Source organism: Myiozetetes cayanensis, unplaced genomic scaffold (genome assembly GCF_022539395.1).
Source record: "Myiozetetes cayanensis isolate MyiCay16 unplaced genomic scaffold, myiCay2020 scf30, whole genome shotgun sequence".
In the NCBI taxonomy this organism is placed as follows: domain Eukaryota; kingdom Metazoa; phylum Chordata; class Aves; order Passeriformes; family Tyrannidae; genus Myiozetetes; species Myiozetetes cayanensis.
Window position 1 is genome coordinate 2987527 of NW_026087522.1, and position 27506 is coordinate 3015032.

Genomic DNA, 27506 nt, shown 5'->3' on the forward strand with positions numbered 1-27506 from the left:
ACGTCCCTGGGGTGTTCCCAGGGGACACGTCCCACTGCCCAGCCTGCTGCCCACGCTGCACAGGGCAGGGCCCACGACAGCAAGGGTTTGGGGGAGCCACGTGCCCCCACGTTGCCTCAGCTGCATCTGCGCACATCTGGCTCGGGCTCTGCTCGGCTGTGGGTGGCCGGGGCGGACCCGGGGGTCCTGCTGACCCCGCAGCTGGGTGGGACGGGGGGACTGGAGAGCGGCCAAGGGGGCTGGGGCAGCGATGGCCCCCAGGCTGAGCGGGAGGAGGGGGCACTCCCCACACACCCGCTGAGCTGTGCTCTGGGCCGCGGGACCCTGCGCCAAGGTGGGATGGCACAGGAGGTTCCTGCCATGGCTGGCAGCGGGACAAGGCCCAGCTCAGCGCTGGCAGAGGAGCCACGTCCTGGTCTGAGGCCAAGAGACTGTCCCGGCCCTGCACAGCCCGAGGGCTTTAAAAGGAGAGAAAGAGGAAGGCGAGGAGTGGAGGAGACAAAGGACCTGCTGCGAGAGCCAAATGCAGGGTGGGCCAAGTGCTCGGCAGCCACCAATGCCCAACACCCCCATCTGCTCAGGGGAGGGGGGCGGGTGCCGTGGGCTTTGGGGTCATTTCCCAAGGCACCCCATCCCACCCACCTCCCAAGGGGAGAGCCTGCTGCCTGGCAGTGCTGGAAGGGCTGCAGGCACCCACTGGACAGGGACTCAGCAATGCTGTTGGTGGCTTTGGTCCCCAAGGTCTTCCAGAGCCCTGAGTGGGACCTGCAGGGTGCTGATGCCAGTTTTGGGGTATGTCCATCTCCCGGATTGCCCGCATGGAGGGGATGGCTTACCAGGAAAGCAAAGAGGAGCTGATTATCCCTGCTGGGATCCAGCATCCAGGCAGCCCTGTCCCATCAGCCTCCAGCGTTTCAGCTGGGTGCCAGCCAGCTCAGCACCCTGGGGACCATCCAGGCCCGTGTCCCCACGTCCCGTGGGATGCAGCGGGCACCTGGCTGCAGGTGCCCCTTCCCGCGCCCACAGTGAGCACCAGCAGTGCTGCTGCAGCCACTCTGCTTATTATCATATTTAATTGCCCTCCTGGTAACCCCAGGAAATGAACAGGAGATGGTGAGAGCAGCAGTTTGGGATGATGTAAACACGAGCTCCAGCTCTCCCCGTGCCTCGCCAAGCCAGTCCCGGAGAGAACGGTGATTTATGGAGCCCCCCAGCCCTGCTCCCCCCGCCTGGGCTGCGAGTTTAATCCAGGGCTGCAAATTCAACATAAATCACTTGATTAAAAGCTCTACTTAATTTAAAAGGGGTGGGGGTGGGGGGGAAGGAGGGGTGGGCAGAGCGCAGCTGATCGATTTAATTTACACTGGGAAATAGCAACAAGCAGACGCATTTAAAAGGGCTGAGGATGCTGCAACTGCTTCAGCTTAACCATTTAAGGGCTCGGGAGGGGCTGCCAGCCCCTCACCCACACCCCCTCTTTGGTGAATCACCCCACCACCACCCCTGCCTGGACCCTGTGTGCCCCAGCAGCTTGTGGGGTGCAGGATGCTAGAACAGAAAAAACAGAATTCCTACAAAACCAGTGGCCATCCAGGCTGCTCCCTGAATGTCACCTTCCCAAACTGCTGCTTGGGTTAGCTTGAGCACACAGAGCCCCGAGAGCCCCCCCAGGGACGGGCCGTGGCTGGCAAAGTCGCGGTTAAAGTCTTTAATAATTACAAGAATTCCAGATTCATTACAGAAGAGTTTACAACAAATAATATTTCTCCGTACAAAGGCAAAATAAACTTTTCAAGTAACAGCGGCCTGGCTCCGGCATCTCCACACCGGTGATGGGGAGGGAAGGGGTAAACGTGGCCCCTGCCCAGCTGAGGGGCTGCCCTGGCCAGGGAGACGCCTCGTTCCTCCCAACACCGGCTCTGGGGAGCAGAACTCGGGTGCTGGGACAGACTGGGGGGCACAGAAGGGCAGAGCTGGGATGAGGCCACTCCCCGGGCGCTGGTAAGGCACTGGCTGGCATCGCCCGGGGAGCGGGGGCTGCGTGGGGTGCACGTCCCCTGGCTGGGGCACAGCTGGGCTGGCACCGGGCACCGAGCCGGGCTGGAACCTCATGGCACCGCTCCAGTGTCCCCTGTGTCCCCTGTTCCTCCCCACAGGCAGCTGTGGGCCGGGCAGGGAGTGCAGCCCCTCCCCAGGGCACTGTCCCCACCCCACACACCAATATGGTGCCACAGGCACTGCCCGGCCCCAGCCCTGTCAGAGCCCCGGGAGGGAGCAGGGGGGACACAGGGGGCCAGGGCAAGGCCAGGCACGTCATGACAACGGGTTCCCAAAAGGCATCGACACATTATTATTATTGTTTAATACAACCCCATATAAAACTGAAGCAGCAGCAGCAATTCTTATCGAGGGACCTAAACTGAAATAGGTTTAGAACATAATTTAAAAAAATAAAAACAGCAAAAGTAGCAAAATATATGAATTTTTTTTTTTTTTATAGCAACTGATATCTACCAGCCACTAGTACCTTCCTACCAAACTGGTATATCTCTGGTAACAACCCTTTTAAAAAGACATGTAAATATATATTCATATTTATACATATTTTTCGTTATGTACACGGGACTGTGGGTTCAGCACGGGTGGATCTGGCTGTCTCTGAGCAGTGCTGGGTGATGTGCCTGCTGCAGCTCCCACTCCGAGGGCACCGGGCTTGGGTCAGCAAAGCCCATGGGCAAGGAGCTGCGGGACCAGCCCAGGAGCATCCCGGGCAGGGAGGGACCCAGCTGGTGAGGATCCTGGCACACCAAAGCTCCTGGTACACCAATGAGGCTCCCAGCATGCCAAGGCTCCTGGTACACCAGTGAGGCTCCCAGCATGCCAAGGCTCCCGGCACACCAGGGCTCCAGGCACACCGAGGCTCCCTGGCCACAGGAACCTGGTGCTGCTCCCAGCTTAGCAAGTTCTCCAAGTTGCAGACCAGCCCAGCTCCCTGTGCCCTGCCAGGATGTGCCATCCCGGGATGCTCCCCGGCCAGGCACTGCCCACGGCAGAGGATTTCAGCTCAACCAAGTGGGAATATTCAAGCACAGAATTCATGGAAAAGAGGGTTTTTTAAAAAAAAAAGGAGGAAACGCCATAAAAACACCGGAACGGACCCTTTAGGCTGCGGAGAGCTGACACGAGGCGGCAGGAGAAGCTGGCAGGAGGTGGGTGGTTTTGGTTACATGAGATGCTACAGGTGTCTCTGAACCCTTCCTGCAAGAGCTCAGCACCACCAGACTGCGCAGGCAGCGTCCACAGGCACGGCACGGCACGGTGTGGCACGGCACAGCACGGTCCCACCGGCAGTGCCACCCTCAGTGTCGCTTCAGTCCGCCGTTGGTGTGCTGAGGGGGGAACTTGGGAAGGCACGGCTCGTCCGGGAGGGGGTCGTGGGAAAACACAGAGTCCTCTCCCGAGGAGCAGGTGGAGCTGCGCGTGTCCGGGAAGCCGGGGGAATACTGATCCAGCGGCATGGACAGGTCCAGGTACTCCTGGGGGACACAAACCCCGACCACAGGCTCAGGAGGGGACTGGGCAGCCCCCAGGGAGCACCTGCCCCACATGGGGTGCCACCTCCCCTACCTGGTTGGAGGTCATGGCCACGATCCTGTCCAGGTCTTCCACCAGCTGCTTGAAGGTGGGTCTCTGGGAAGGGACGGCGTGCCAGCAGTCCCGCATCATCATGTACCTGCGAGGGCGAGGGCTGAGCCGGGGGCGAGGGCTGGGGACCCCCCCACAGGACAGGAGCAGCACCCAGGAACAGACCCCTGGCACCCAGGCTGGGACCCACGGCCTGGGAGGATGCTACCCTAGGATTTAGGGTAACCCACAGCCACCCTTGCAACCAAGGGGCTGTCTGGGGAGCAGGATGGACGTGGGCTGGGCTGGTCCCTGTGCTGGGGTCACCCTGGGATTCCCCCCTGCCAAGGGATAATGGAAGGAGATGCTGATTATTGCAAGCAGATTGGGCTGATGGTTTTGCAGGGCTGGGAATTGCTGGGGTTGTAAATCCAAACACCTGGCTGTTCCCCTCCATGCCCCAGCCTGTGCCCTGGGTCACGCAGTGGCACCCAGAGATTTCCCACCCCACCTCCCCACTCCCAGTTGGGCATGGGGTGTTGGGGTGCCAGTGTCCTCCCTCTTGCCCATCCTAGCACTGCACTCACAGCTCATTGGTGCAGTTGCTGGGCTTGTCCATCCTGTGACCTTCCTTCAGCAGCTTGAAAAGCTCCTCGACGGGCACGCCGGGGTAGGGGGACCCACCCAGTGTGAAGATCTCCCACAGCAGCACCCCGAAGGACCACCTGGGAACACAGGGTGGACGCTGGGGCACCGGTTCTGGGGGGGCTGACACCCCACAGGGCTCCAGTTTGGGTACAGTTAGAGGCTGGTTTGCTGGGAGGGACAAGCACCTGCAGTTTCTATTCACTCTGCAGGACAGACGAGTCCCAGCACCAAATACAGTTTGGATTTGAAATATTTGGTCAGCTGATGCTAATTATAGTTTCATCAAACTAAGACAAATCCCATCCGTGCACTTCCTCAGCGGGCACTACTCACACATCGCTCTGGTGGGTGTAGATTCGGTCAAAGAGGGCTTCGGGGGCCATCCACTTCACCGGCAGGCGACCCTGGGACACAGAACCCCCCGTTGGCTCCGTGCCACCCAGGTGTGGGGGGGTCTGGGGGCATCCCCGCACCGTTTGGGGCATCCCTGGCATCCCCGCCCCAGCAAGACCCCTCGCCCAGCCCTCACATTTGTCGTCTTCTTGTAGTAATCGATGTGGTGGATGTCGCGGGCCAGCCCGAAGTCGGCGATCTTCATCACGTTGTCCTCGGTCACCAGGACGTTCCTGGCCGCCAGGTCCCTGTGGATGCACTGCACGAGCGTGGGGCCGTCAGCTGCGCCCCGGCACCCCTGGGTGGCTCCCCAGCACGGACTGGGCAAGGGAGGCAAGCGTGCATCCCCCCAGGCCCAGCTGCCAGGCTCCCATCCCGCCACAGCCCCCCTGGCAGCTTCTCACCTTCTTGGAGGCCAGGTACTCCATGCCCCGGGCCACCTGGTAGGCGCAGGAGACCAGGTCCTTGAAGGAGAGCTGCTCCTCGGGGACGCGGGCGGGGTTGTAGCAGTACTCCATGCCCGGGGGCCGCCGGGCCTGCAGGTACTCCCGCAGGTTGCCCTTGCTGGCGTACTCCACGATCACATAGAGGGGTCCTGAGGGGATGGCGGGATGAGAGGCCGGAACACGCAGTGGGGGCTCACAACCCCAAGCCTGGCCAGCCCCTCCCGTGCACGGATGCAGCTGGAGGGGTGGCAGAGGGGACACCCCCTTCCCGCTTGCACACCCTCACCGTCCTGCGTGCAGGCTCCCAGCAGGTTGATGATGTTCTTGTGCTTGCCAATCATCTTCATCATCTCCATCTCAGAGATGAGGTCGGACAAGTCCTTCTCTGTGGCGTCGGCTAAAGCGGATAAGGCAGCGTTCGGGGGGGCCAGGCTGGGTGCCCCCAGTTGCACACCCAGTGTCAGCCACTGGCTCCAGCACTGTGCCAGAACCCCCCTTGTGAGTGCCACTTACACTTGAGCATCTTCACCGCCACCTTGGTCACCCGGTTGGGCTTGTCCTTGTCGAGGCCAATGGCTTCTGCCAGCACCACCTGCCCGAAGCACCCTTCTCCCAGGGGCTTGCCCAGGATCAGCCTGCCGGGAGGAGACCCCAGTGCGGGGGGAGCAGGTCGGTCACCAGCATCGGCACCACCACCCTCACCCAGCTCCCACCCGGGGCGGGGCTGCACCTCACCTGTCCCGGGGCAGCTCCCAGCGCGGGTCCTCGGGGAGCTCGTACTCGGAGACACCGGCCAGCATGGGGGTGCCGCTGGAGGAGAGCCGCGAGGGCCGCACCAGCATCACGCCCGAGTTCATGGAGGAGCTGGAGTCGGCCGACACCTGCAGGGGGACCGTGGGTTACCTTCACGCAGCGCCCGCGGCCGCAGCCGGCTGCCCCCATGGGGGGGAAATGCTGATGGGAACCTTTGCACCCGTCCCTGCCCCCAGCCCCCTGCCCATGGGCAAGGGGCCATCTGTTCTGCTCCCACCTGGGACTCGGACTGTGTATTTTTTAATTAATCTGCATCGCGGTGTACCCAAAATGCCCAGCCCGGGAGCTCCCCTGGCTCCTCAGTGTGTTTAATTATCCTGCTCTGCTCAAACCTTCAGCTGTTGTAAATTCTCCTCTGCTGAGCAGGGACGTGAAGGGGCTGTGTGGCCTCCCCACTCACTGTGTTGCCGTCGGAGGCACAGCCTGGACAGTCCCCACCCCATGCCATGGATGGGCACAGGGCTGGAGCGGGCTGCACCATGTGCAGCAAGGTGAGATGGTCCCAGATCTCCCTGTCCCTCCTCCCCAGATCCCCTGGGAAGGGCTGAGCTCCAGGAGGGGCAGTAGGTACAAACAAACCCCCTCTCTACTTTCTGTTACCTGTCTGCGCAGGGGGATGCTCTTGGCCAGCTTGTGCACGGCCAGCTGGCTGTTGAAGTCCGTCTTCTTGGTGGTGCTCTTCAGCTTGTAGATGATGATGGTCACCACCATGCAGGAGATGAGGAAGGCCCCGATGCAGTAGATGATGATCTCCAGGTAGAAGGGGGATGTCATCATGGCTGGGGTGTCTTCAATAGCTGGGTCAGCGTGAACAGGGTGTTTGTTAGCACCCAGCAGCCCCCAGGGCCCAGGGGCAGCACTGGGGGAGCCCCACGCTTGGTGGGGACCTCGGTGCAGCAGGGACTGGTGGGCTGCCCACCCACCCTGGCAGGGAAGGCGTTCTGTGCACCCCCCAGCTCATCCCCAAGGCCAAGCAATGCCTCTGCTGCATCCACAGGCGCCAGGGGTGGGATGGGGCCAACTGGGACAGGCATGATGTGGTGGGGGCAGTGCCTGAGTCACCCCACAGGGATGTGGCACTACAGGCCCCTCCGTGGACAGGTCCCTGTCCCGGCTGCTACGCTCTGCCCACGCTCAGAGCTGCAGGTCCCTTGGGGTCTGGGGTTTCCCTGCAGACCCTGCCTTGGTGGCTGAGGCAGTGTTGGAGCCGTGAGCAGCTCAGAGCCTGCAGCCACGTGCCAGGGTTCGCGGTGAATCCAGCAGGGTGGGGGCTGCCACTGCACCCCCTGCAGCAACCCCAGCCTGACCCCCCCAAAGAGCAGAACCTCAGAGAGAGGTGTAAGAGGGAGCTGAAGATTCCTGCCCCACCTCTGAGCACACCCGGCTGACAAAGCAGTGGCTGATAACAGGGAAGGTTTTTGGCTGGCAAGCAGTGACCACGCAGCACCACAAAAACTTTCCCGCTGCTGTTATCCGGCTTTGGTCCGTGCATTGATGCAGAGGAGCAGCATCAATGGGGATGGGGCAGCCGTCCCCACAGCACACACACACAGAGCCCTGAACGGTCCTGCACCACAGGGCAAGGCCAGGCCCCTGCAGGCAGTGCTGCCAGCCCCCCAAACCCTGCTTGGTGCCCCCCTGTGCAGGCAGGGCTGGCCTGGCCCTGAGGGTGTGGGACTGTCCTGCTCCAGAGGAGCACCCCTGGTTAAGTTCCCCTGGTATGCATTGCCTGGGCCAGGGAGAGAGCAGGGGGCAGACCCAGTTGGGGTGGAGGTGGGCAGAGAGTGGGGGGGACACTGCCCCATCCCACTCCAGCTGCAGAGCAGCCCTGCAGCATCCACGCTGACCCACTCAGGGGGACAGGGACCGGGAAGGGCTCTCTCCCGGACCGCAATGCATACATTGGAAAGGAGGGAAAGGGAGAGGAAGAGGAGTATATACCTTCGAGAACTGTCAACCATGCAGAGTGATGGGAGATCCCAATAGAATTACCCGCCAAACATGTATACTCCCCAGCATCCTCAAATGAGACATTCCTTAAGTGAAGGACTTCCATTTCTTTGTCTGTCGTGTTAACACCAGCCGTCTGGAAGGAAAAATGGAAGCAAAAAACGGAGAAGCAAACCACATGAGATCTTCTGGGAAGGAGGCCAGAGAGGAGGGAGAGCCCAGTCTCATTTGCCAGACCCCCGGGGAGCAGACAGAGACCACTGCAGACCTGCTAGAGAGACCCTCGGGATGACCACTCATCCCGGTGGACCTACGGAGATGCTGGTTAAAACCCTTCACCAAACTGAGTGTCCTGCCCATCCGAACATGCTGGCGATGGGCTGCATGGAGAAATCAGCCCAGGCAGAGCCGGCCGGCTGGCTCGGTGACACGGGGACAAGCACGAGGACGGGGACAGGGATGGGAGGACAGAGGCAGGAGGATGGAGGTGGAGGGCAGAGATGATGGAGACAGGAGGATGGAAACGGCAGGATGGAGATGGGAGGGCAGCACAGATGGGGGACACAGCACTGTGTGATCCCCAGCCAGGCAGACGGGGTGCCCAGGCTGGTGGTGCCAGACCCACCAGGCACCTGAGCAACACCAGTGTCTGCACAACAGGGTGGGAAGCACACATGAGAGACACCAGGACACAGCAGAGACACCAGGACACAGCAGAGACACCAGGACACACACACACACACACAGAGCACACAGCCCAGCCGGCCCCGCTGGGTATTTTTCCATGGTTGTTGCACCAGAAACAGCAGAAACAAGAGAGCCCAGAGTTTTGTTTTCCACCGCCGGGGAGTGACGGTCCAAGGAAACACCCTGCTGGGCGTCCTTCCGATTACCTGTGGCCAGGGGCCTGGTGACAGTGAGCCACGCAGACTGGTTGGCCTCGCCAATATAATTGGAAACCTTACAAACATACTCCCCGCTCTCCGCCTCTGTCACATTATACAGGGTCAGCACCTCCGCATCAGAGCTATTAATCCCCGAGTGCTGGAACAGACCAACAACATGGAGTCACATCGATGTGCTCAGGAATGGCAGCACCTACAGCATCAGCACAGGGGCTGCTCCCCAGTGCCGGTGGCCAGGTGGGAGGGATGGGGCTGCACACGGGGGGCCACAGGAGGACTGGGGGCACACAGACAGGCACAGGGGTGTAACCCCGCTGCCCCCCTGCTCCACAGGGGTCAAAGGCACAGCTGTGGATGGCTGCATGGAATCACAGAATGGTTTGGGTTGGAAAGGATCTTTAAAGGCCACCCAGTCTGACCCCCTGCCACGGCAGGGACACCAGCCAGACCAGCAGCAGGTTTGCCTGCTGAGATGGGGGCAGAGGGAGCTGCTCTCACTGGGATGGTCCAGGGCTCAGCTCCCAGCTCCTGCGCCGTGCTCTCTCCCTGGGGCAGCCCACCCAGCCTTGCAGTGTGTGCCCTCAGGGCTCCAAAGGGACCACACCGCTGGCACACAGCCGTGGCACCAGGCAGCCCTCCCTGCCCTTCACCCTGTGATGCTCCAGTGCACCCTGGCAGCCTGGTGACAGCTCCAGGGCTGCAGCTGCCCCAAGGCCAGCAGTCCCCAGCCCCAGAGGGCTCTTCTGGCCCATCCACGTGGCTGCCACTGCCCTGCTCCTGCCCCAGGGACGGGCGAGCCGGGGGCTGCGGCTGGGGCTGCCCAGCGTGCGGCTTTACCTTCAGGATCTGCACGTAGGGCAGGTTGTCGGGGCCGATCTTGCTGCCGTTCACCTCGATGTGCTTCAGCCACTGGATGTGGGGCTGGGGGTCACTGTAGACCTTGCAGACAAACTCCACGTTGCTGCCGAGGGCCACTGTCTTGTTGGCAGGCAGCCCTGCCTGCAGGATGGGCCGGTGCGGGGACCGCTCTGCGGGACACGGGGCCTTACGACGGGTCCGGCGTGCCCCCCTGCCCACCCACCCTGCAGCCCCCCACGCCCAGGACCCCCGGCTGCCGTGGGCACTGGCACAGCCATGGCATCCCCTCCATGAGAGCCCCCCCTCAGTGGGGCGAGAGCAGCCAGGGACAGGGACAGGTGAAACCCTGGCGCGGGGACAGGGACATCGGCACCTATTCGGGGGGTCAGAGGTCAAACAAACCTACAGAGGGCCCCGGCCGTTAACAAAGAGGCTGCCACTGTGGTGAGTCAGCATTAACAAACCCCTTTGTTCACCTCGCTGACTGTTCCCTTCAGTTTGCTCAGTGTAATCAAATTAAATCACATTTTTAATGGTTCATTTACTGGCATTTAGAGCAGCTCCACATGTGGAACTGCTCAGACCAGCCTTCCCAGCTGGGAATTATGGCTAATAAGGCGATTAAAAAAGTTTCTGTCTGGTCTATGAAATTATTTTCACCGCAATTAAAAATCCCCAGAACAGGATGAGGCGAACCTTCTGCCTGGATGGCTCGTGGACCTGCTGTGCCACAGAGGTGCACACTGGGGTGGCACGCCACGGGGATGGCGAGTGAGCCCCGTCCCTGTGAGCACTGTGAGCACTCCCATCCCTGCCTCTCCAGGGTGCAGCACCCATTCCTGCTCGGGAAGGTTTGGGGGGACAGGGACGCGGGTGAGCCCCCCAGCCCCGCGCTCCTCACCCACGACATCCAGCTGGTAGGTGTGGTTGATGCTCCCGTACTTGTTCTCCACGATGCAGGTGTAGTTGCCCTTATCAGACGGCACCACCGAGTCCATGATGATGCTCCAGGTGGCCTGGCGGACCTGGGGGCACGGGGAGGACAGAGCCAGTTACGTGCAGGGCACACGGGCCCCTGGTCCCGCTCACATCGGAGCTGGCTCAGCCCCGGCCCCTGGCACGGGCAGGGCATAAATCTCCCTTTGAGGTCACCTTTCCCCTTCCCTACAGAAGGGCCGTAATTGCTCCCAGCTGTCCTGGGACAGCCTCGCAACGGAGCCAACTGTGCCGAGCAGCAGATGTTGAGAGCTGAGCGCGAGGGGTTCGCCCGGCACGGGGACACCCCTCTCCAGCGGCCCCCGCCCGAGCAGGGAACAGACCGGCTTTGTTCCTCTGGGAAGAGCTGCTTCCCTGGCTGGCCCTGGGGCTCCGACCTGCCCTGCTCCCCACGGCCAGTGGGCACCGTGCTGGTCAGTGGGCAGGTCCAGCCTGCGAGTCCTGCACCCAGGACACTCCGTGAGTGCTGCTGACCCAGTGTGTCTCCTCTGGGATGGGTCCCAGCAGCTCAGCTGGGCTCAGCACTGCCCAGGTCCCCTGGCCACGGGGCACCAGAGGCTCTCCAACAGCCAGCCCCGTCACTGCTCTGGCTGCTCTTGGCAAACCCTCCCTGAGCCCTGCTCTGTGTGGCTGCATTCCTCCCTCCCAGCTGGAAACTGGCAACTCCCACAGTGCTGCATTTCAGCCCCATTAGCTATCCGGGGCACTGTGCTGCCAGCAGCCTCCCTCCTCCCCACCCATGAGCCTACATCCCACGGTGAGCCTGCACCCCTCCCCAGGACACACTACATGGAGCTGGGAGCCGTGACGTGGCCGCATTCCTGCTGCTGTCCTTGGCACCTGGCAGGAGCCCTGGGACACAGGACCAGTTACTGCTTGTGCAACTCAGTGCTGAGCCCCCTCCCCAGCACAGGGAGCCAGTGTGACCATTGAATGTGGGCTGGGGCACCCCTGGGCTGCTGACACAGCTCCTGCCAACCCCTGCTGGGCATGGAGGGGCTCCTCCACCCTGGGGCCCCAGGGGATGCCCAGACACCTCTCCTCGGCGGGGGGATTAGGCAGAGGCGGCTGAGCCAGGCTGGTTCCCTCGGCACGAGCCCCCTCCCCCCTGAGCTCCCTCCCCCAGGGCTGAGCTGGTGCAAACATGACCCAGAAGCAGGTCACAGCCGTAGGGCGACTCCGAAACAGGAATGTCAGAGGGGCCCATCTGCCCCCGCCAGGGTGGCGCAGGCAGGGGCTCGGTGCCTCTTAAGCCGCAGAGACCCTCCCCAGTCCTCCCCCTCCCTGAGAGCCCCCCAGCCCTCGAGGTGCACAGAGCCAGAGGCTGTTCCCCCCCAAACCACACCCCCCTCAGTACCTTGTACCCCCCGATGCGGTGGTCGGGTTTGAACTCTTTGCCGTTCTTCAGCCAGCGCAACGTGGGGTTGGGTGTCCCGCTCGAGGGACACTTGAATTTCACCGTTTTGGCGGCAGGGACGGCGTGGAGCTTCTTCTCCATCTTCTCGGGATAGGTCCAGTAGGGAGCGATGGCCTCTGGGGAGCAGAGCGGGGGCTCAGTACCTGGTGTAACCCCGAGGATGCCCACGGCTGCTTCACCCAGTGCCCAGACCTGCTCCCTGCACCACAGCCTCACCACCAGCCCCTGCCCATCCTCGCCTGCCTGTCTCCACGCCCGGGCAATGCTCACGTGTGCCCAGCCTGCCCTCGCCCACGTACGGTTTGGTTTGGTGTTATCGGCCTCCTTCTCCTCCGACGAGGAATCATCTTCGTCATCATCATCCTCCGCAGAGGGCAGCGCGTCTGCAAGAGAAGAGATGGCCCTGCTGAACATCTGTGGGGCTTTGTGAGCAGGGCTGGTGCGGACCAGAGCGTAGTGGATGGGTGGCAGGGAGCTGTGCCCAGTGGGGTGGCCAGGGCAGGGAGATGCTGATGCCCGGTGGGGGCACGGGGATCCCAAGGGAACGCTCTACACACCCCCCAGCACAGCCAGGGCCAGCAGTGCCACCATCCCAGTGCCCACAGCCACGGGCACAGTGAAGCCATTTGCTGCCACAAGTGATGTCGGAGCTCCTCACCCCATTCCAGTGCCACCAACCCCCCTGGGGCGGCAGCCAAGACCCCGCAGGCACAGAAATGCCCCAGCCTCGGCGAACACCTCCCCAGCTCCGGCGTTCCTCCCTCTCCAGCCTCACGCTCCATCAGCACTAACACAGACTGCGGCTCCCACCCAGCACGTGCCCCTCCTGGGGTGGCCCTGCAGCCCCCCAGCCCCGTGCAGACAAACACACAACGACCTCCGGATGCTTCTCCCTGCGCTGCGGCGGCCAAGGAGCCACGGCACTGTGCTGGAAACTGCCCCAGGCACCCCCAAGTCGCCGGTTGGCCCCAAACTCACTGCGTGCGGCCCGTGGAGCGTGCAGGGCGTGCGGAGGGGGCCTGCTCCTCGCTCCACAGCCCGGCCCCCGCGGCTGCCCCTTCCCTGCGCAGCCGGGGCTGCTACAAACCTGAGACGTTCACGGAGAAGTAGGTGGTCTCGCTCCCCGAGGGGCTGTTGGTCATGCAGGCATAGAGCCCCGAGTCCTCGGGCACCGCGTCCCTGACCTCTACCTCCTCCCCGGTAATGCGCGTCCGGTTGTTCTCGGCCAGCTGGACGCCGTCGCGCACCCAGTTGATGCTCTGGACGTCATCCCGCAGCCGGCAGCGCAGCTGGAGGAGGTCACCGGGGTGGGCCGAGTAGGACTCCACTTCGATTTTTGCTTTGGGCAGAGCTGGAGGAGTTATGGGAGGGGAGAAAAAAAAAAAAAAAAAAAAAGGAGAAAAGGAATAGAGACCAAAGGAAACCATGCTGCTGCTGCTGCTGCTGCTGCTGCTGCTCCTGCTGCTGCAGCCAGGTTAATGAGGCAACATGCGCTGCTGGGATGCTCCTGCCGTGGCACCAGGGACCCCAGTACCCAGGGGACAGAGCTGGCGGCAGCAGCAGAGCAGAGGGGAGGCAGAGGCGGAGGCTGCGAGCATCCCAAGCAGCACCGAGTGCTTCACCCCACAGCAGCACCCGCCTGGTGCCTGGGGAGTTCCAAAGCCCTCACCCCACTCGGCTCTTACGGAGCGTGACAGGGCAGGGCCTTCACAAGGGGGGAGAAATGGGCAACTTGAGACAACTTAGGCAGTGCCAGCTGCTTGGGCAGGATCCAGCCTCTCCCAGGAGCATCCCACATCCCTGCCTGGCTCTGCCACCTTGCAGGGGTCCCAGGAGCCCAAACACAAGCGGACAGCCAGCAAAGCAGGCCAGGGTCCCCGTGGCACCAGGACCCTCGCCCCAGTTAGAGCGCGGCGGGGCAGGGACTGGGGGCTGCGGCAGGACAGCAAGGCAGGGAGTGAGGGGGAAAGGTCAGCCCAGGGGAGTTCTGGCCAGACAGGTGCCGGCCATGGCGTTCCCATCCACGGCATTCCCGGGCAGGGGAGCTGCAGCTGCTCCCTGAGGCGACACTTGTGTGAGCAGCACAAAGATCCTTTCTCTCCACTCCACTGCGATCTCATCTCTCCTGGCCCTGGTCTGTCCTGGCCTGGACGTGTCCTGGCCCTGGTCAGTCCTCGAGCGCTGGCTCTCCGAGGTGGGTGGTGTGCGAGCGGCTGTCCTGGTCCTGGGCTTGGGGCACACGCTGGGTTTCAAACCACCTCTTCAAATTCCACAGCCCCAGGAAGGGCTCAGGCTGCTGCAGCTCTGCTGGGGCTCCCTAAGGTGATGTGGGTGGATGCAGCGTGAGCATCATCCCAAATCGAGCTCCACGGGCACAGCTCTGGAGCCCAGCTCCTCAGCTCTGCCTCCCCTCTGGTAATGTGTGTCCGGTTGTTCTCGGCCAGCTGGATGCCATCAGGACGCTGCAGGAGCAGCACGAAGGGGCACATGGCACTGCTGTGGATGCTGCTCTCAGGGGCCAGAGACGGGGCCAGAAAATCCCAACAAACGCAGCAGAAACAGCTGGGAAGTGTTCAAGACGATCCGGTGCTCCAGGTGATCCATGGCTTGAGGTCTGAACGCCCCAGGACTTCTGGGTGCCCAACGAGCCAGGCAAGCACAACCTCTGCTCCCTCCTTTGCATGTGTGCCCTAAACAGCCACGGAGCAGCCACTGGCTGCAGAGTGGCACAGGGTCTCTACTGGCACAAAATCCCCTGGTGCGGAGCCAGCACGTTCAGGTGATGTGGGGCTGGGACCAGCAGCTCCTCCCCGCTCCTCCCTGCACCCACCAGCTGCTCTCTACAGCCAAAAATCGGAACCTCAGCTCTCCAGAAACTCCAATTCGCTTCACCATGACCTGCACTTTGCTTTCTGGCCACTTTGCCTTGGACTGATGAGAAGCTTCATGGAGAAAACATCCCTGAGCGGGTCCACAGTTTCTCCTCTTTCATTTGCTCAGCACTTAAAGGAAAACAGTGGGATGGGGAAGAATTCCCTTTCCTCATCTGCTGGAATACCAGAGCCAGGGCTCCAGATGCATCCATGAGAGGATACAAAATGTTTTAATGTGGAAGGGGAAGACCAACAGGAGCCCCTTCCCTGGTGGGGGAAGGGCCTTGCTTTGCAATGCTGTTTCTCCCTGATTTTCTCCCACAGGAGAGGCACTTCTCGCAGCTCTGATTTGTGTTTCAAGTGATTAGTCACAGGCATCTCCCAAGGCTCACAAAGCAGCAGTGACATCCCACCCTGTCCGTCTGAACACCCCGGGACCGGGTAACACCATCTCTTCCTGCCTGTCCCAACTCCCTCCTCACACAGAGCAAGGCCAGTGGCTGGTAAATAGCCATGAAAACACAAACCACCACAAATCTGGTGCTGCAGCCGTACCTGCCCCTATCTTCCTCCCAGCTCTGCCCCATGCACCCATGCACCGACAAACTTCTTCCCTCTGGAACAGAAAAACCCTGCAGGGAAACCAGGGAGCTCCACCAGCACCCCTCAGCTGGACCTGTGGAGTGGGATGAGGAGGCTGGGAGGTCTTTGGAGGGGGAGAGATTTTGGGGTATCTCAGCCCAGTGCCAGGGCTCAGGGAGGTAGGCAGTGTCCCAGGCTCAGGTGGGTCCCCTTCCCATGGGCACAGCAGCGCACAGGTCCCCTGGCACCCTATGCAAGTGCCACTGGGCTGAGGAGCTCAGGCGGGGGCTGCCGGCGCGTGGCCAGATCCCCTTTCCCCGTTCCCTCCCCCAGCCCAGCCAAGCCAGGGGCTGGTTTGCATCACCAGCATGACTGGGGGGCGTGGGGGTGATGGACGGACACGGGAGGCAGAGGGCACGGCAGGCCCCTGCCCTTGGGTCACCCACGGCACATCTCTGGCACTCGGGACGAGGCGGAAAACGCGGCGTGGTGGGAACAGCCCGAGAAGGAATTCACAGGCTAATGAGCATGTCCAGGTTCGCTCAGCCTCCCGGTGGAGCAGGCCCTGGGCAGTGCTGCAGCCCTGGCAGGCAGACAGCACTGTGGCCATGGGATGGCATGGGTGGCACAGGGACACCGGGGACACCGGGGACACGGGAGCAGCCAGCGGTGTGAGCTGTGGTACCGGTGTGGCCTCCACTTGGGTTAATGAGGGTGAGCCTGTTTGATCACTGGACTCCATCGTCCTGAAACGCCCCTGTCTCACATTCTGCTCCTCTGTAACCTAAACCACGGCACCAGGTGCAGCCCAGGCACAGCCCCACGGCAGAGCCCACCCTGGCCGGCTGCTCCCTCCAGGCACCAGCCAGCCCTGCACAGGCTGCTCCTCCAAAGGTTAATCAGCCGGACAAACGCTTGGCTCTCCTCCCCAGGGCTCGGGAAGGCTCCGGGTGCTGCCGGCACTGCACAAAGGTCAGGGGGTGGGAGTCCTCACCCCAGCCAGGAGCTGTGGGGGTGCTCACAGCCCCTTTGAGCAAACAAACACCAGTGTCTCGGTCCCGCAGGCAGAGCTCTGTCCCACCCTGGTACGGCAGGGACAGGAGGGATCATGTCCACGGGGAGCCCCGAGGTCCCCAGCAAGGTGAGGGGCAGCCCTGGCCGGCGGTGCCTCCACGAGCCCCCCCAGCAGCCACACGTTGTGGGTTTATTACCTTCTTCCACCTTTGAAATGGAACCGAGAGCAGGGCCGAGCTCGGCCAGATGGAGAGTGTCACTGAGTGTAACTGTCACCGGCTCCTCGGGGCTGGCCCCCAGCAGGGACAGCAGGGATGGGGATGGCAGGGACAGGGACCCGGGGCAGCAGCCCCAGGGAGAGCAGCCACACAGATTCACCAGTGCCCCCCTACTCTCCGTGCTGCCTGTGCACCCCCCGAGCAGCGGGAGCCACAGGCTGTGCCGGCCACGGCGATGGTGACGATGGCAATAAAGGGGCCAACAAAGCGGCGCGGGGACAATGCGGGCGGGGGGCGAGGGCCGCGGGCGCCGGTTGCCCTGGAGACCCCAGCGGGGCTTTCCGAAGGTATTTCCTGAAGAAAAAGCACACACATGCCCGGCAGCCCCGCTAATCCCAACAGGAAGCGCTTACCGGGACTTGGGGATTGGCTTCTTTTTGATTTAAAAAGCTCCTCGCCCTGCCGTGTCCCCCCCAGCCCGGGCTGTGTCGGGGGCATGTCCCGAGGGACAACATCCCAGCACTCCAGCTGCTCCCAGGGCCATGCATATCCCTGGATCTCCTCCTCCAGGGAAAGGCTGCAGCAGGGAGATGCCAACAGATGAGCATCAGGAGCTCAATCCACCCATGACTCTTCTTGGGGTGCTCAGGGCACCTCTTGGCTCCTCCTGTCCAAGCCAGTCCAGGAGGCCATGGGCTTCTCTGCACCCTCCCAGATGCTTCCTCCACAGGGAGAGGGGGATTTATGTCCTGCTCCAGCCCTCCTGCTCTCCCAGCCTGCACGGCAAATGAAGCAGCACTTAATTAACAGGCGTGTTGGGAGTTTGCAAAGCTGTCAGGATAAACCCAGCCCTTTCCCCCGGGACCCCCTGGCCATGCTCAGAGCTCTGCAGCAGCTCAGAGCCCTAGAAGCAGCGGATTGGGGCACCAACACCCCCCATCAGCTCTCACCAGGCACGGGACAGACGATGGTCGCAAGTGAACACCCCAATCCATGCAGTTTTTGGCTGGCTTTGCCTGGGCCCTGGTTCACCACTAGAGCTGAGTCTCTGTTCCTCTCCCCACATCCCTCCTGCACTGCCCTGGGCAGTTGCACACAGGGGGATTTGACAGCTGGCAGCCCCCAGACACCCGGGGAGCCCCCTGAGCCCCTGGCGTGGCTCCGCTCACCCTGGGGCAGCTCCACAGCCCAGGCTCTGGCAGAGTGCGGCTGCTTTTCCCAAAGACTCATATTTCCTTTTTTCCTCCTCAATTAAGGGCTGGAGTGACACCATCCGAGTGGAAAGGCAGGAGGAGGGAACAATGTGGGCCCGGCAGGCTGGGAGGGGACGGCAGCAGCCTGATGCCCTGGAGGACACAGCGATGCCCCGGGGAGCTGGGACTGGGTGGCTGCAGCAATAGGGGTCTGGGGGTGCTGCTGGGCCCCCTGAGCTCCAGGAACAGTCCTGGGCTGCTGCCATCAACAGCAGAAGTGCAGGAGGCTGCAGGCTTGGCAGGGAATCTTCGGGCTGCTTGTGGGGCTGCAGCAAGGAGTCAGCTGCTCCAAGGGATGCCCAGGATCCAAACTGGATCCCCCAGGGCTCCCCAGGGCACAGGGTGGGAGACACTGAGGGCTGCAAAAACAAGGGGGGGACTGGACAGCAGAGAAATGGGGGGGAGGTCAGAGCCAAGGGCCAGCAGTGCTGCTGGGGAGCAGCAGGGCAAGCCAGGGACCTTCACAGAGCTGCCTGAGGTGATGTTGGGGTCCCCCAGGCTGCCCGGGCTGAGCACGCTGCTCACCCTGACTTCTGGCTCCTGCAGGGCCCAGAGAGAGACCCCCTGGACGAGCCAGGGACAACAAAGCCCCTGGATGCAGGGCCCCCGCCGGCCCTGCAGATGGGCAGGGGGAGGTTAAGCCTGTGGCCAGCTGGGCGGACGGCGGCCCCGGGAAATGGGGCAGCCCCCCCCAGACCCGCCCCATGGGGAGGGGGCTGCAGCCAAACCCCCTGGGCTTTGGAGTGCAAATGCACTCTCTGGGAAGCTATCTGCCGCACCGGGGGGTGCCTCCGGCACTCGGTGTCCCCCAAAAGCAGCCGCCCAAGGCAGGACCCCCCTGCCCCAGGACACAAAAATGCCCCCCACAAAAATGTGCTCGGCCGCTCGGCACCCCCCGGCAGGGCCGAGGCAAGCCCGAGCGAGGAGATGCCTGAGCAGCAGCCAGGACAATGGCAGACAAGGAGAGAGGGGAAAAAAAAACCCTCGGCAATTTTCTGCAGGTTTCTATTTAACCTGGAGACAAAGAGCAGCTTTGTGCGAGGGAGGGACGGAGGCTGCGCACGGAAATTTCTTGGCTTTTCCCCTTAACCAGGGGTTTTTCACCACCTCCAAATTTAGGTAACTATAAAATGCAGTAAGTGCCCATTAATATTTTATTTGCTCCAGATTTTTTGGTACTGGCAGGGAGCCCACGACGAGCAGAGCTCCCAAACCCCCTCCCGCACCACGAGGAGAGGGGAACCAGGGCTGAAACCCCCTCTGCGCGAGGCCAGGGCCGCTGGCCGGGCGCGGGGGATTACTCCTCCCTGAGAAGGGAGCTTAGCTGCCTCAGAACTGGGAGTAAACTGAAACCCTATAAACATGCAGAACAAAGTCCGGGAAAGCTGCTGCCTCTGCCACAGAGGGGACGGAGCGCGGCCACCGCTGCCCCCGAGGCGATGGGGGGATAATCCTGAGCCACAGTGATGTGGGGGAAGGACAGAGAGCTCGGCCCCCAGGACACAACACCCCTCAGCACAGGAGCTGAGCCCCATCCACATCCCATGGAACCCCAAAACCCGCAGGGCCGAGTCAGAGCCTGCCCCCGAGAGGTGCTGGTGGCTCGGCCCCGGCTGCAGGTCCTGGCCCAGCACCGGCTCTTCCCATCCCACATGTCCTGCTGGGAACATTTTGTTCCCACCAGCCGGCCCCGGAGCCAAGGGACGGACTCTGCCCCAGCCGGGCTCCTGCTGTGGCACTAATTGGGCCGCCCTGGTGAGAACCATGTCGGGAAACGTTTCCAGAGGTTATTGTTAGCCCTGGCATGAGGCTGGCGAGGAACCAGCTCCCTCCTCTCCAACCTCTCCTCCTCCACTGCCGCTTCCTGACGCTGCTCCCGAACCCTCCAGGGGCTGCAGGGCTCTTCACTCACCCCAAAACCCATCTATGCTCAATCAGCCCCGGGCCAGAACTCCCCAACACCTTTCCCAGCGCCACAGCTGGGGTCGGGGCCACCAGTGCTGCTCTACCAGCAACACAGAGCCATCCTTACCCCAAACACCACCAGGAAACCTCTTCCAGGAAGAGCAATCTCCCGAGAAAAACATGTTTACCACTGTCAACCGCATTGTTTACGGACGTGGGGAGGAGGCACGCCAGTGGAAAAATCTCAGCGATGGTCCGTGTGAGCAAAGCTTTGCCCAAGGCTCCTCTCTGGAGCTGCAGCTCCCCAGGGACCACTCGGGCTGTCTCCTGTGGTGTCACCTCACAGGGTACTCCCTGCTCCGACCAGAGGCACCAACCCCATGGCATCGCCCAGTCATCCCTCACCGAGGCTGGTGCAGCTGGCAGCTGCAGCACAGACCACTCACCGGTGCCAGCTCCCACCCTGAGCCCTGAGAGGACCCCGGGGCACCACGAGCCGCTGTGCCCACGCTGGCTGCACCAGCAATCTGCCTCTCAGGGTTCTGGTGTGAGAAAGGAGGAAGGGGGGAGCGAGTCTTAAAAAGCAAAGCAGTGCCCACAGACCAGACATTCTTGGGTAATTAGAACCAAAAGGCAGCAAGTCGAAGTCCTGCACGGCGCAGCCGGGTCTGGTTATTCTCTGCCTCGCCAAGGCTCTGACACGCCGCAGCAGGGCTCTGTGCCGGGGCCCACCCTCCCCAGGGCCAGGTGACCCCCTCGGCCCATCCACTGTGCCTCGAGGTGCCCCCGTGCTCTGGAGCTGTGCCAGGCACCCCTGGCCTGCCCGCCACAGCCACCAGCACCGCAAGGCTCCTGGGGGACAGCAGCAGTGACAGGGGAGGGGGTGTCCTCGTTGGGGGCTGTGCTCCCCTGCCCCAGCAGGGCAGACATTTGGACTGCAGGAATCACCCGAGCCAGCCTTCAGGCATTCCCAGTGGGGAGCAACACTGGAGCGTCCCAAGGGTCTCCGTGGGGTGCATTCACCCCTGGCACTATCAGCTGGCAAAAGCTGAACCACTTCCCTGCACCCAAACCCCCCGTCCCCACCAGCTGAGCACCATGACAAGTGCCATGTCTCCATGGGCACCACTCCTGGGTGGCGCTGCAAGTGGCACCCGGGACGTGCTGATGCCCCCCCCAGCCACACCACACGCCAGCCTCTGCCTCTGCTGCAGGGGACACCGGCTCCCGTCACATGTGGCAAAGAGAGACGCGAAGGACGAGGGCGCGGGGGCTCCCGGCACGCGGCGCTGTCCCTCTTACCTTGGTCGGGCAGGGTGGGGGCCGGCCGGGCAGCGGAGAGCGCGGCTGCGACCAGCACAGCCCAAAGGATGAGGCACCGCCAGGTAAACATCCCACTGCTGCAGCTACTGCTCGGCGACTGCGCTCCACAACTCCCACTCCATGGGGGCCCCGGGCTGGCCCCGGGCGGGCGCGGGGGGGGTCTCCGCCGGGCCGTCAGCCCCTCCGAGCTGTGGAGGAGGAAAGCAGAGTCAGGGCAGGGCCAGGGGCTCCCCCACATCCCACCACACCCAGCACGGCTGCGCGGTGGGACGCGCTCGCCATCACAGGTGACACTGCTCCAGCATCCAGATGGACAGCGGGATGTCCCTAGACCCTGGTGGCAGGTCCCCACAGACCCCTTGGCAGCCTGACGTGACCCAGCACTGACTGGCAGGGTTATGTTTCCCTGTGTAAAAGCGTTGATGTGTTGAGAGTGAAAGCGCTGGCGAAGCAGAATTGCATGCAGCAGAACTTCCCAGAATGGTGGGAGCAACATTAATGCCAGTTAAAGAAAAGGAGATTCCTCCTCTCCTCTTCCTGCACTTCATCAGCTGTTGCTGATCCACAGCTTTGCTGTGGGAAATCCCATATCCAGACCAAAATCTGACGTTGTCCATGTCACTGTGCACCCCAGCAAAGCACATCCTGCTGAAAACCCCAACCTCCTCCATTCCCTATAGGATCTATAGGGCACACAGCAGCCACCCCCATAGAAAGGCCTTTCTGGAGCTGGAGGGTCAGCCAGCTGTGGCCAATCTCTTTCCACCAACAGCTGTTTCTGGAGTGGCTGTTTGGGGAGAAATCCCCCTTCCTCCACGGCCAATTCTGCAACTCACTCTCATCCCTGCCAGCTCTCACGCTGGGTTCTCCAGCCCACCCCTTCCCTCGGGTGCCCATGCCCTTCTGGGGGAATGCTCCATGCAGGGCAGCTTCAGAGGTGAGTGCTGGCACAGGGAGACCCAGCAGAGCCTGATCCCCGTTCAGGGTGCTGGAGGGCTCCAGGGCCCTCAATCCCTCCTTCCCTCTGACCATCCCTCCTTCCCACCATGCCAGGATCACAGAGCTCTGCCAAGACACGTTCCAGGGGGACGCTGGAGCCCGAGCCCGGCCGCCCCCAGCCAACTGCTCCCAGCCGAGCGGATGGGAACGAGCCCCTGTGCTCCACCCCCGCGCCACATCTGCGCCTCGGCAGCAGCCTGGGACGAGGCCCCAACACCCGCGGATGGTCCCACCGGACTTTGCCGAAGCGCTCGCCGGCGAGACCCTGCCCAGCCCATTGCACAACCCGCGTGGCCCCGGCCAGGGCACTGCTGGCAGCCGGTGCAAGGACCAGGGTGTGGACAGGACGACACCACCCCCAAAGGCCTCCCCCCAGGCACCTCCTGGGGTGCAGCTGTGCCCCCAGGCCCCACAGCCCTCGGCAGGCATCCCAAGCTCACCCGGCTCCTCTCCCGAGGGCCGCGCGCTCCCCGGAGCCGCGCGCTGTGCCGTCCCCAACCTGCCGCGTGAACGGGCGCTTCCTTTTGCCATAAGGCGTCAGTGTTAAAGTACACACTGTTAAAACCAGTGAGTAATAATTGTAGTGAGTAATAAACCGCTACTCATCCTCCCCACGCACTCCGTCCGTGGAGCTCTGGCCACCGCCTCTCCCGCTCCAGCGTGAGAGCAAGATCCTGCGCAGGCTTTTCCCGATGGATGGGCTGAGCAGCCACCAGCACCAAAGGGCTCAGATCCCCCGAACAGCCTCCACACCCCAAGGAAGCCCAGCCAGGGTGCAGGTCTGGGGGCTCTGGCTGCCTCCTCCTGCCCAACTGCTCTGCCTCCGGCCAGCAGAGGAGTATTTGGGACCCAAACTATTGACACAAGGAGTCGGACAGAGGAAAGGGCACCCAGCAAACACCGGTGTTATCTCCAACGCCAGCGCTCCCAGGTGCCAGGCAGTGCTTGGAAATAGTTATTGAATGTTCAGGATTTATCAGGGTTTGGAAAGGGGGAGGCGGAATTCTTTGAGGGGGAAAAAAAAAAAGAAAAAAAAAAAAGTCCTTGGTATTTCTGGAAATTTTCTGTCTCTCAGTGGCTTTGTTTATCACCAGCACATGCTCCCCGGAACATGCCCTAATGCGGAGCGTCTGCGTGGGCCTCCCGAGCCGGCCCTGTGCCGAGGGGAGGGATGGAGGGAGGGAGGGATGGAGGGATGGAGGGGAGCCCAGTGCCTCCAGTTCCTGAAAAATGAGTCAGTGCTGGCTCGTGCACAGCAGAGCCCTTCTCCAGATACACCTCGGAGCGGGCGCCTTCCAGCTGATTCAGGGGCTTGACAGCAGCATATTTCCATGGCGTAGGGATCGCTCAGCAGCGCAGCGCTGTCTGTGGCTGAGAGGGTCACTGGGAGGAAGGGAGGGAAAGAAGGAGGGAAGGACAGAGGGAAGTGTGCCAGGACTCAGCGGGAGCACACTGATGATGGTTGGTTTCCCTGGGCAGCAAGGGAGGGGGCAGCAGCCATGGCTTTGCTGGAAGGCAGCAGGACCAGGACACATCCTGACCACAGGGAGCAATCACAGCATCCTGCCTGCTCCCCCCAGACAGGCTCAGCAGCACCTGAGGGAATTCCAGTGCTCAGAGATGCTGAAGGGGCAGCACAGACCCCTTCCTCCTTCCCAAGGGAGAAGGAAACTGGGAAGCCCTAAGACACCTGCCCTTGTGGCTCCTTAGTGCCCACTCACGAAGGAGGTGAGGAAGTGGGGAGAGTGCTCCTACCTGTGCAAACATGGCTCTTGTCCCTGTTTATACAGCTTTTATATAAATCCCAACAGGAAACCATTTTCCTGGGAGGATGGCAGCTCAGGCAGGGTGGGTCTCTGGATCCTGCAGGCACCGGGCACCATCCCCGCTCCCCGTGGCCCCGGCACACTGCAATTTACTGCTCCGGGGTGGACTCAAACAACTAAAAATGGAAGCAGTAAGAGAGGAGCCAGGGCTAAATGCCTCTCAGAGACCTGCCTCCAAGACTGCAATTACTAGCGGCCATTACACCCACGGAGCTATTTCAGAGTGGTGACGGACAACCCTGTGCCCACCCGTGCACCCTCTGGGGGCACAGGCTCCCCTGGGCACCAGGAAAGATGCTCTCACGCTGCCTTTGCATGCCGGTATGTCCACGAGGAGCCAACGAGTTTATGGTGTCCCCCTGCCGTCCTCAGGCACCCCAAGGGCTGCACTTTCACCCCTCGTGTCTCCCACGCCCCTGAGTCACTGGGCTGAGCTGTCCCAGGGACACGGCACAGACGGGACCTTCCCACTCGGACAGCAGCTGCACCCCATGCTTCTTAGCTGAGTGGTTCTGAGCAAGGAAGCCCCTTCCTGTCCCGTGGCTCATCCCTGGAATGCATCTGAGGTGCCAAGCACAGGAGCCAGTGCTGGAGCAGGGTGCCCAGCTGGGGCACGTGGGGCTCAGAGCCCTGTGATGCTGTGACGTCCACAGAGGAGCCCCAGCCTGGTCCCTGTGTGCCCACACTGCTGGATGTGGGGGGATTGGGTGGCTGCTGCCATGGGCTTGGTGAGGCCAGGGAGGCTCTGTCCCCTTGGCCTCTGCCTCCGTGTTGGAGCAGAGCTGGCCTGTGGCATCCACCACATCAGAGCATGCAGGGTGCCTCAGTGCCAGCAGCCAGTGGGTAATGCAGCAGGCAGGAAAGACACAGGGAGAGGCAAAATCCAACAGGGAGAAGAGTCTGAGCTCAGCTCCCGGGTCTGCACAGCGTCAGCAGCCTGTGGTGGGGGGCTGCGCCCAGCCAGGGTCACCCGTCCCTCAAGGGGGGAAGTGGTGACCTCCAGCAGACCACTCTGCTGGGCAGAGATGCCCTGCAGCCCCAAAACACAGAAAGGAGACTTGTTTTCCTCTGAGGCTCCACACAAGCAGCCCTCCAGGCGCCCTTGGGGAGGAAGGACACGCCAAAGGCACAATCTGTGGGCGACAGGAGCGAAGCCTTTCCCTTGCCCAGCGCTCCGTGCCCCAGCCTGCGGCTCAGGTCAGGAACCAAGTATTTGCTGAAATAAAAAGCAAACACAACTGCAAATGGAACTGTAGGGGAAAACTATAATGCTTAAAGCAGACACACGCTTGGAAAAATAAATATCCAACTGTGCAGCATACAGAGCACATTAACCCTTCCCAGCTGGCCACCAGGACTTAGGGCTACCGGGGACATCTCTGGCACTGAGCTGCGGGCATCTGGTGGTGGGAGACCCTGGCACACAGGGCAGGAAGGACAGGGAAAGGCCCAGCGTCACCCACAGATCTCCATAAAACCAGCTCAGTTCTAGAAGCATCCTCACACTCAGGTGTGAAAATCGAGGGTTCGATTTTCAGATCTACAGAGCAACCACTGGTACCCAAAAGTCTCCACTGGGCTGGTCCCCCTGACTGCACTGGAAGCGGACTGGTCAAGGATGGTGACTCTGGGACACGACCACAGCCTGCCATGCCCTGGAAGGGGCAGAGGCCCGTTATCCAGCCTGGGAGGGAGCTGGCTGGGGCTTTCACTGCATTCCGCTCCTCCAGGGAAAGCCGCTGGGATGGGAAGGACACACATTTTCCTTCATGCCCAGACGCAGCAGGTCACAAAGGGGCAGCAAGCCGGATTGCTGGGATGGGACGAGCTTCCAGCAGCCAGGGCTTGGGGGGCCAGAGCACCGGGGACACCAGCTGGGGTTGGAGGCAATACAGCTCCCTGTTCAGGTTACGTTTTTAGGTGGGTAGATAAAGAGGGAGCTCCAGTTCACACCTGAAAGTGACCCGGGCCCCTTCCCGCACGGCCAGGGCAGCACCTCGCGCGTGGAAAAGCCCAGACGATGCTCCCGCTGGCTGCCTTCGGCCGGCACCACTCCTGCCTGCACCCCGCCGGAGCGGGGGCGATTTATTTTAATCCTCTCGGAGCAACACAAGGAAAAGGCAGCAGTGCATGCCAGCCAGCACAGGGATTAAGGGAGGAAGTGCTCCTGAGAGGGGAAGATGGCTGCTAGCCAGAGCAGGGGGCTGCGGGGCCCACGCTCCTGCGGCGTCCCCGGGCTGCGCGGGGGGGGCTGTCCCTGCGCCCCGCTCCTCTGTGCTGGCATCCAGCTGGTCGGCACCCGGAGAGCAAACCATCGCCTCCGCCTGCGCGCAATCCCAGTTTCCCTCTGGCCGGGACCTGGCAGGCTCCGAGCCCGTCCGTTTGCCCCGCGAGCCGTTGGGTTCCCCGCGCTGCTCGGGTTTAAACATTGCCGGGGAGGGACCTGCCCCGGCCAGCCGTGACCCGGGACACGGGGCAGCAACTCAGCAAATCCGGGCGGAGGAGGAACAGCGAGGTGGCCGCGGAGCTCCTCGGCGTCACCTGAACACGACACGCTCCGCTGCGTCCTCACACGAGGCCAGCGGCCACCTCCGCGGCTCCTGGCCCCAGAACCCACAAACACCACAACCAAAGCCCTCTGAAACCGAACCCTCCCGGTGCCGAGGGCCACCGCACCGGCCCAGCGGTCACCCGCCATCGCAGGTGTCGCCGCCGCCTCGCCGCGCTCCCGGCGCCTTCGCCGCGGGCGGACGAGCGGTTCGCGGAGCCCGGCACAGCGCTGGGATGCGGCGGCTCCCGGAGCCCCACCAGCCTGGACACACAAAGGGAAACTCAGCTCCGGGACGGCGTTATTCCAGCGCCTCCATCCCCGGTGACCGCTGAACGCCCCGGGATCCCAGATCTGAGACGCAACTAAACCCAGCTCCTTCTCCATCTTTTTCTGGAAGCCGCGAGGCTCCCGCTCAGGAACTTTTCGTGAATACGGGACCAAGTAACGACTCGGAAACCGGCCTCTGACCCTCGCCGGGCCCCCGACCCCCGCACCGCCCCGCTATCCGCAAAGCCCCAGGTCCCGCAAACCGGAGCCGCCCCGGCACGGGGGACAGGGCGAATCTGGGGGGGTTCGGCCGCGACGCAGTCTCGTTCCCCGATCGAGCCCCCCGCGCCCGCCCCGCGGAGCACAGAGCCCCGCGGTCCCGGTGCCGGTGCCGGTGCCGGTCCCGGTGCCGCCCCCCCCGCGGCCGTTACTCACCGGAGCCCCGCGGGCGGCGGCGGCGGCGCGGTGCCGCCGCTCCCGGGAACAATGGAGGGGAGCCCCGGCCGGGGCGAGAGGCGCAGCCCCGCCGCCGCCGCGCTCACAGCGGCCGCCCCATGGCGGCCCCGGCCCGGCCCGGCCGGCGGAGGCGGCGGGAGGCGCTCCCGGAGCCGCTCCCGGACGCGCTCCCGAAGGCGCGGCCGCCCC

At 62.6% G+C, this 27506-nt stretch overlaps 1 protein-coding gene across 2 annotated transcripts; it reads right to left on the reverse strand.

Moving 5' to 3' along the window:
* Positions 1-1693: 1693 nt before the first annotated feature.
* On the reverse strand, positions 1694-27461 carry FGFR1 (fibroblast growth factor receptor 1). 2 transcript variants are annotated; one of them, XM_050325755.1, is made up of 18 exons: positions 27297-27461; positions 21198-21406; positions 13138-13401; positions 12350-12433; positions 11991-12166; positions 10539-10662; positions 9617-9807; positions 7866-8010; positions 6518-6721; positions 5847-5991; positions 5625-5746; positions 5398-5508; positions 5070-5260; positions 4802-4924; positions 4606-4676; positions 4212-4349; positions 3628-3733; positions 1694-3536 (listed from the first exon to the last, which is right to left on the reverse strand). In XM_050325755.1, the coding sequence occupies exons 2-18, from the start codon at positions 21286-21288 to the stop codon at positions 3360-3362; spliced, it is 2463 nt and encodes an 820-aa protein (XP_050181712.1). In that variant the 5' UTR covers positions 21289-21406; positions 27297-27461; the 3' UTR covers positions 1694-3359. The 2 variants fall into 2 exon arrangements, with proteins under 2 accessions (XP_050181712.1, XP_050181710.1); XM_050325753.1 differs by lacking the exon at positions 27297-27461 and having other exon boundaries at positions 5847-5992; positions 6525-6721; positions 21198-21391.
* Positions 27462-27506: the final 45 nt, after the last annotated feature.

What these genes read in the sequence shown, in the direction of transcription:
- FGFR1 (XM_050325755.1), bottom strand. Translation starts at nt 21,288, where the DNA reads ATGTTTACCTGGCGGTGCCTCATCCTTTGGGCTGTGCTGGTCGCAGCC. An exon ending in ACCGCATCGGGGGGTACAAG is followed by an intron (nt 10,663 to 11,990) that starts GTACTGAGGGGG and finishes CCGTGCCCCCAG; the next exon opens with GTCCGCCAGGCCACCTGGAG. An exon ending in ACTACAAGAAGACGACAAAT is followed by an intron (nt 4,677 to 4,801) that starts GTGAGGGCTGGG and finishes TCTGTGTCCCAG; the next exon opens with GGTCGCCTGCCGGTGAAGTG.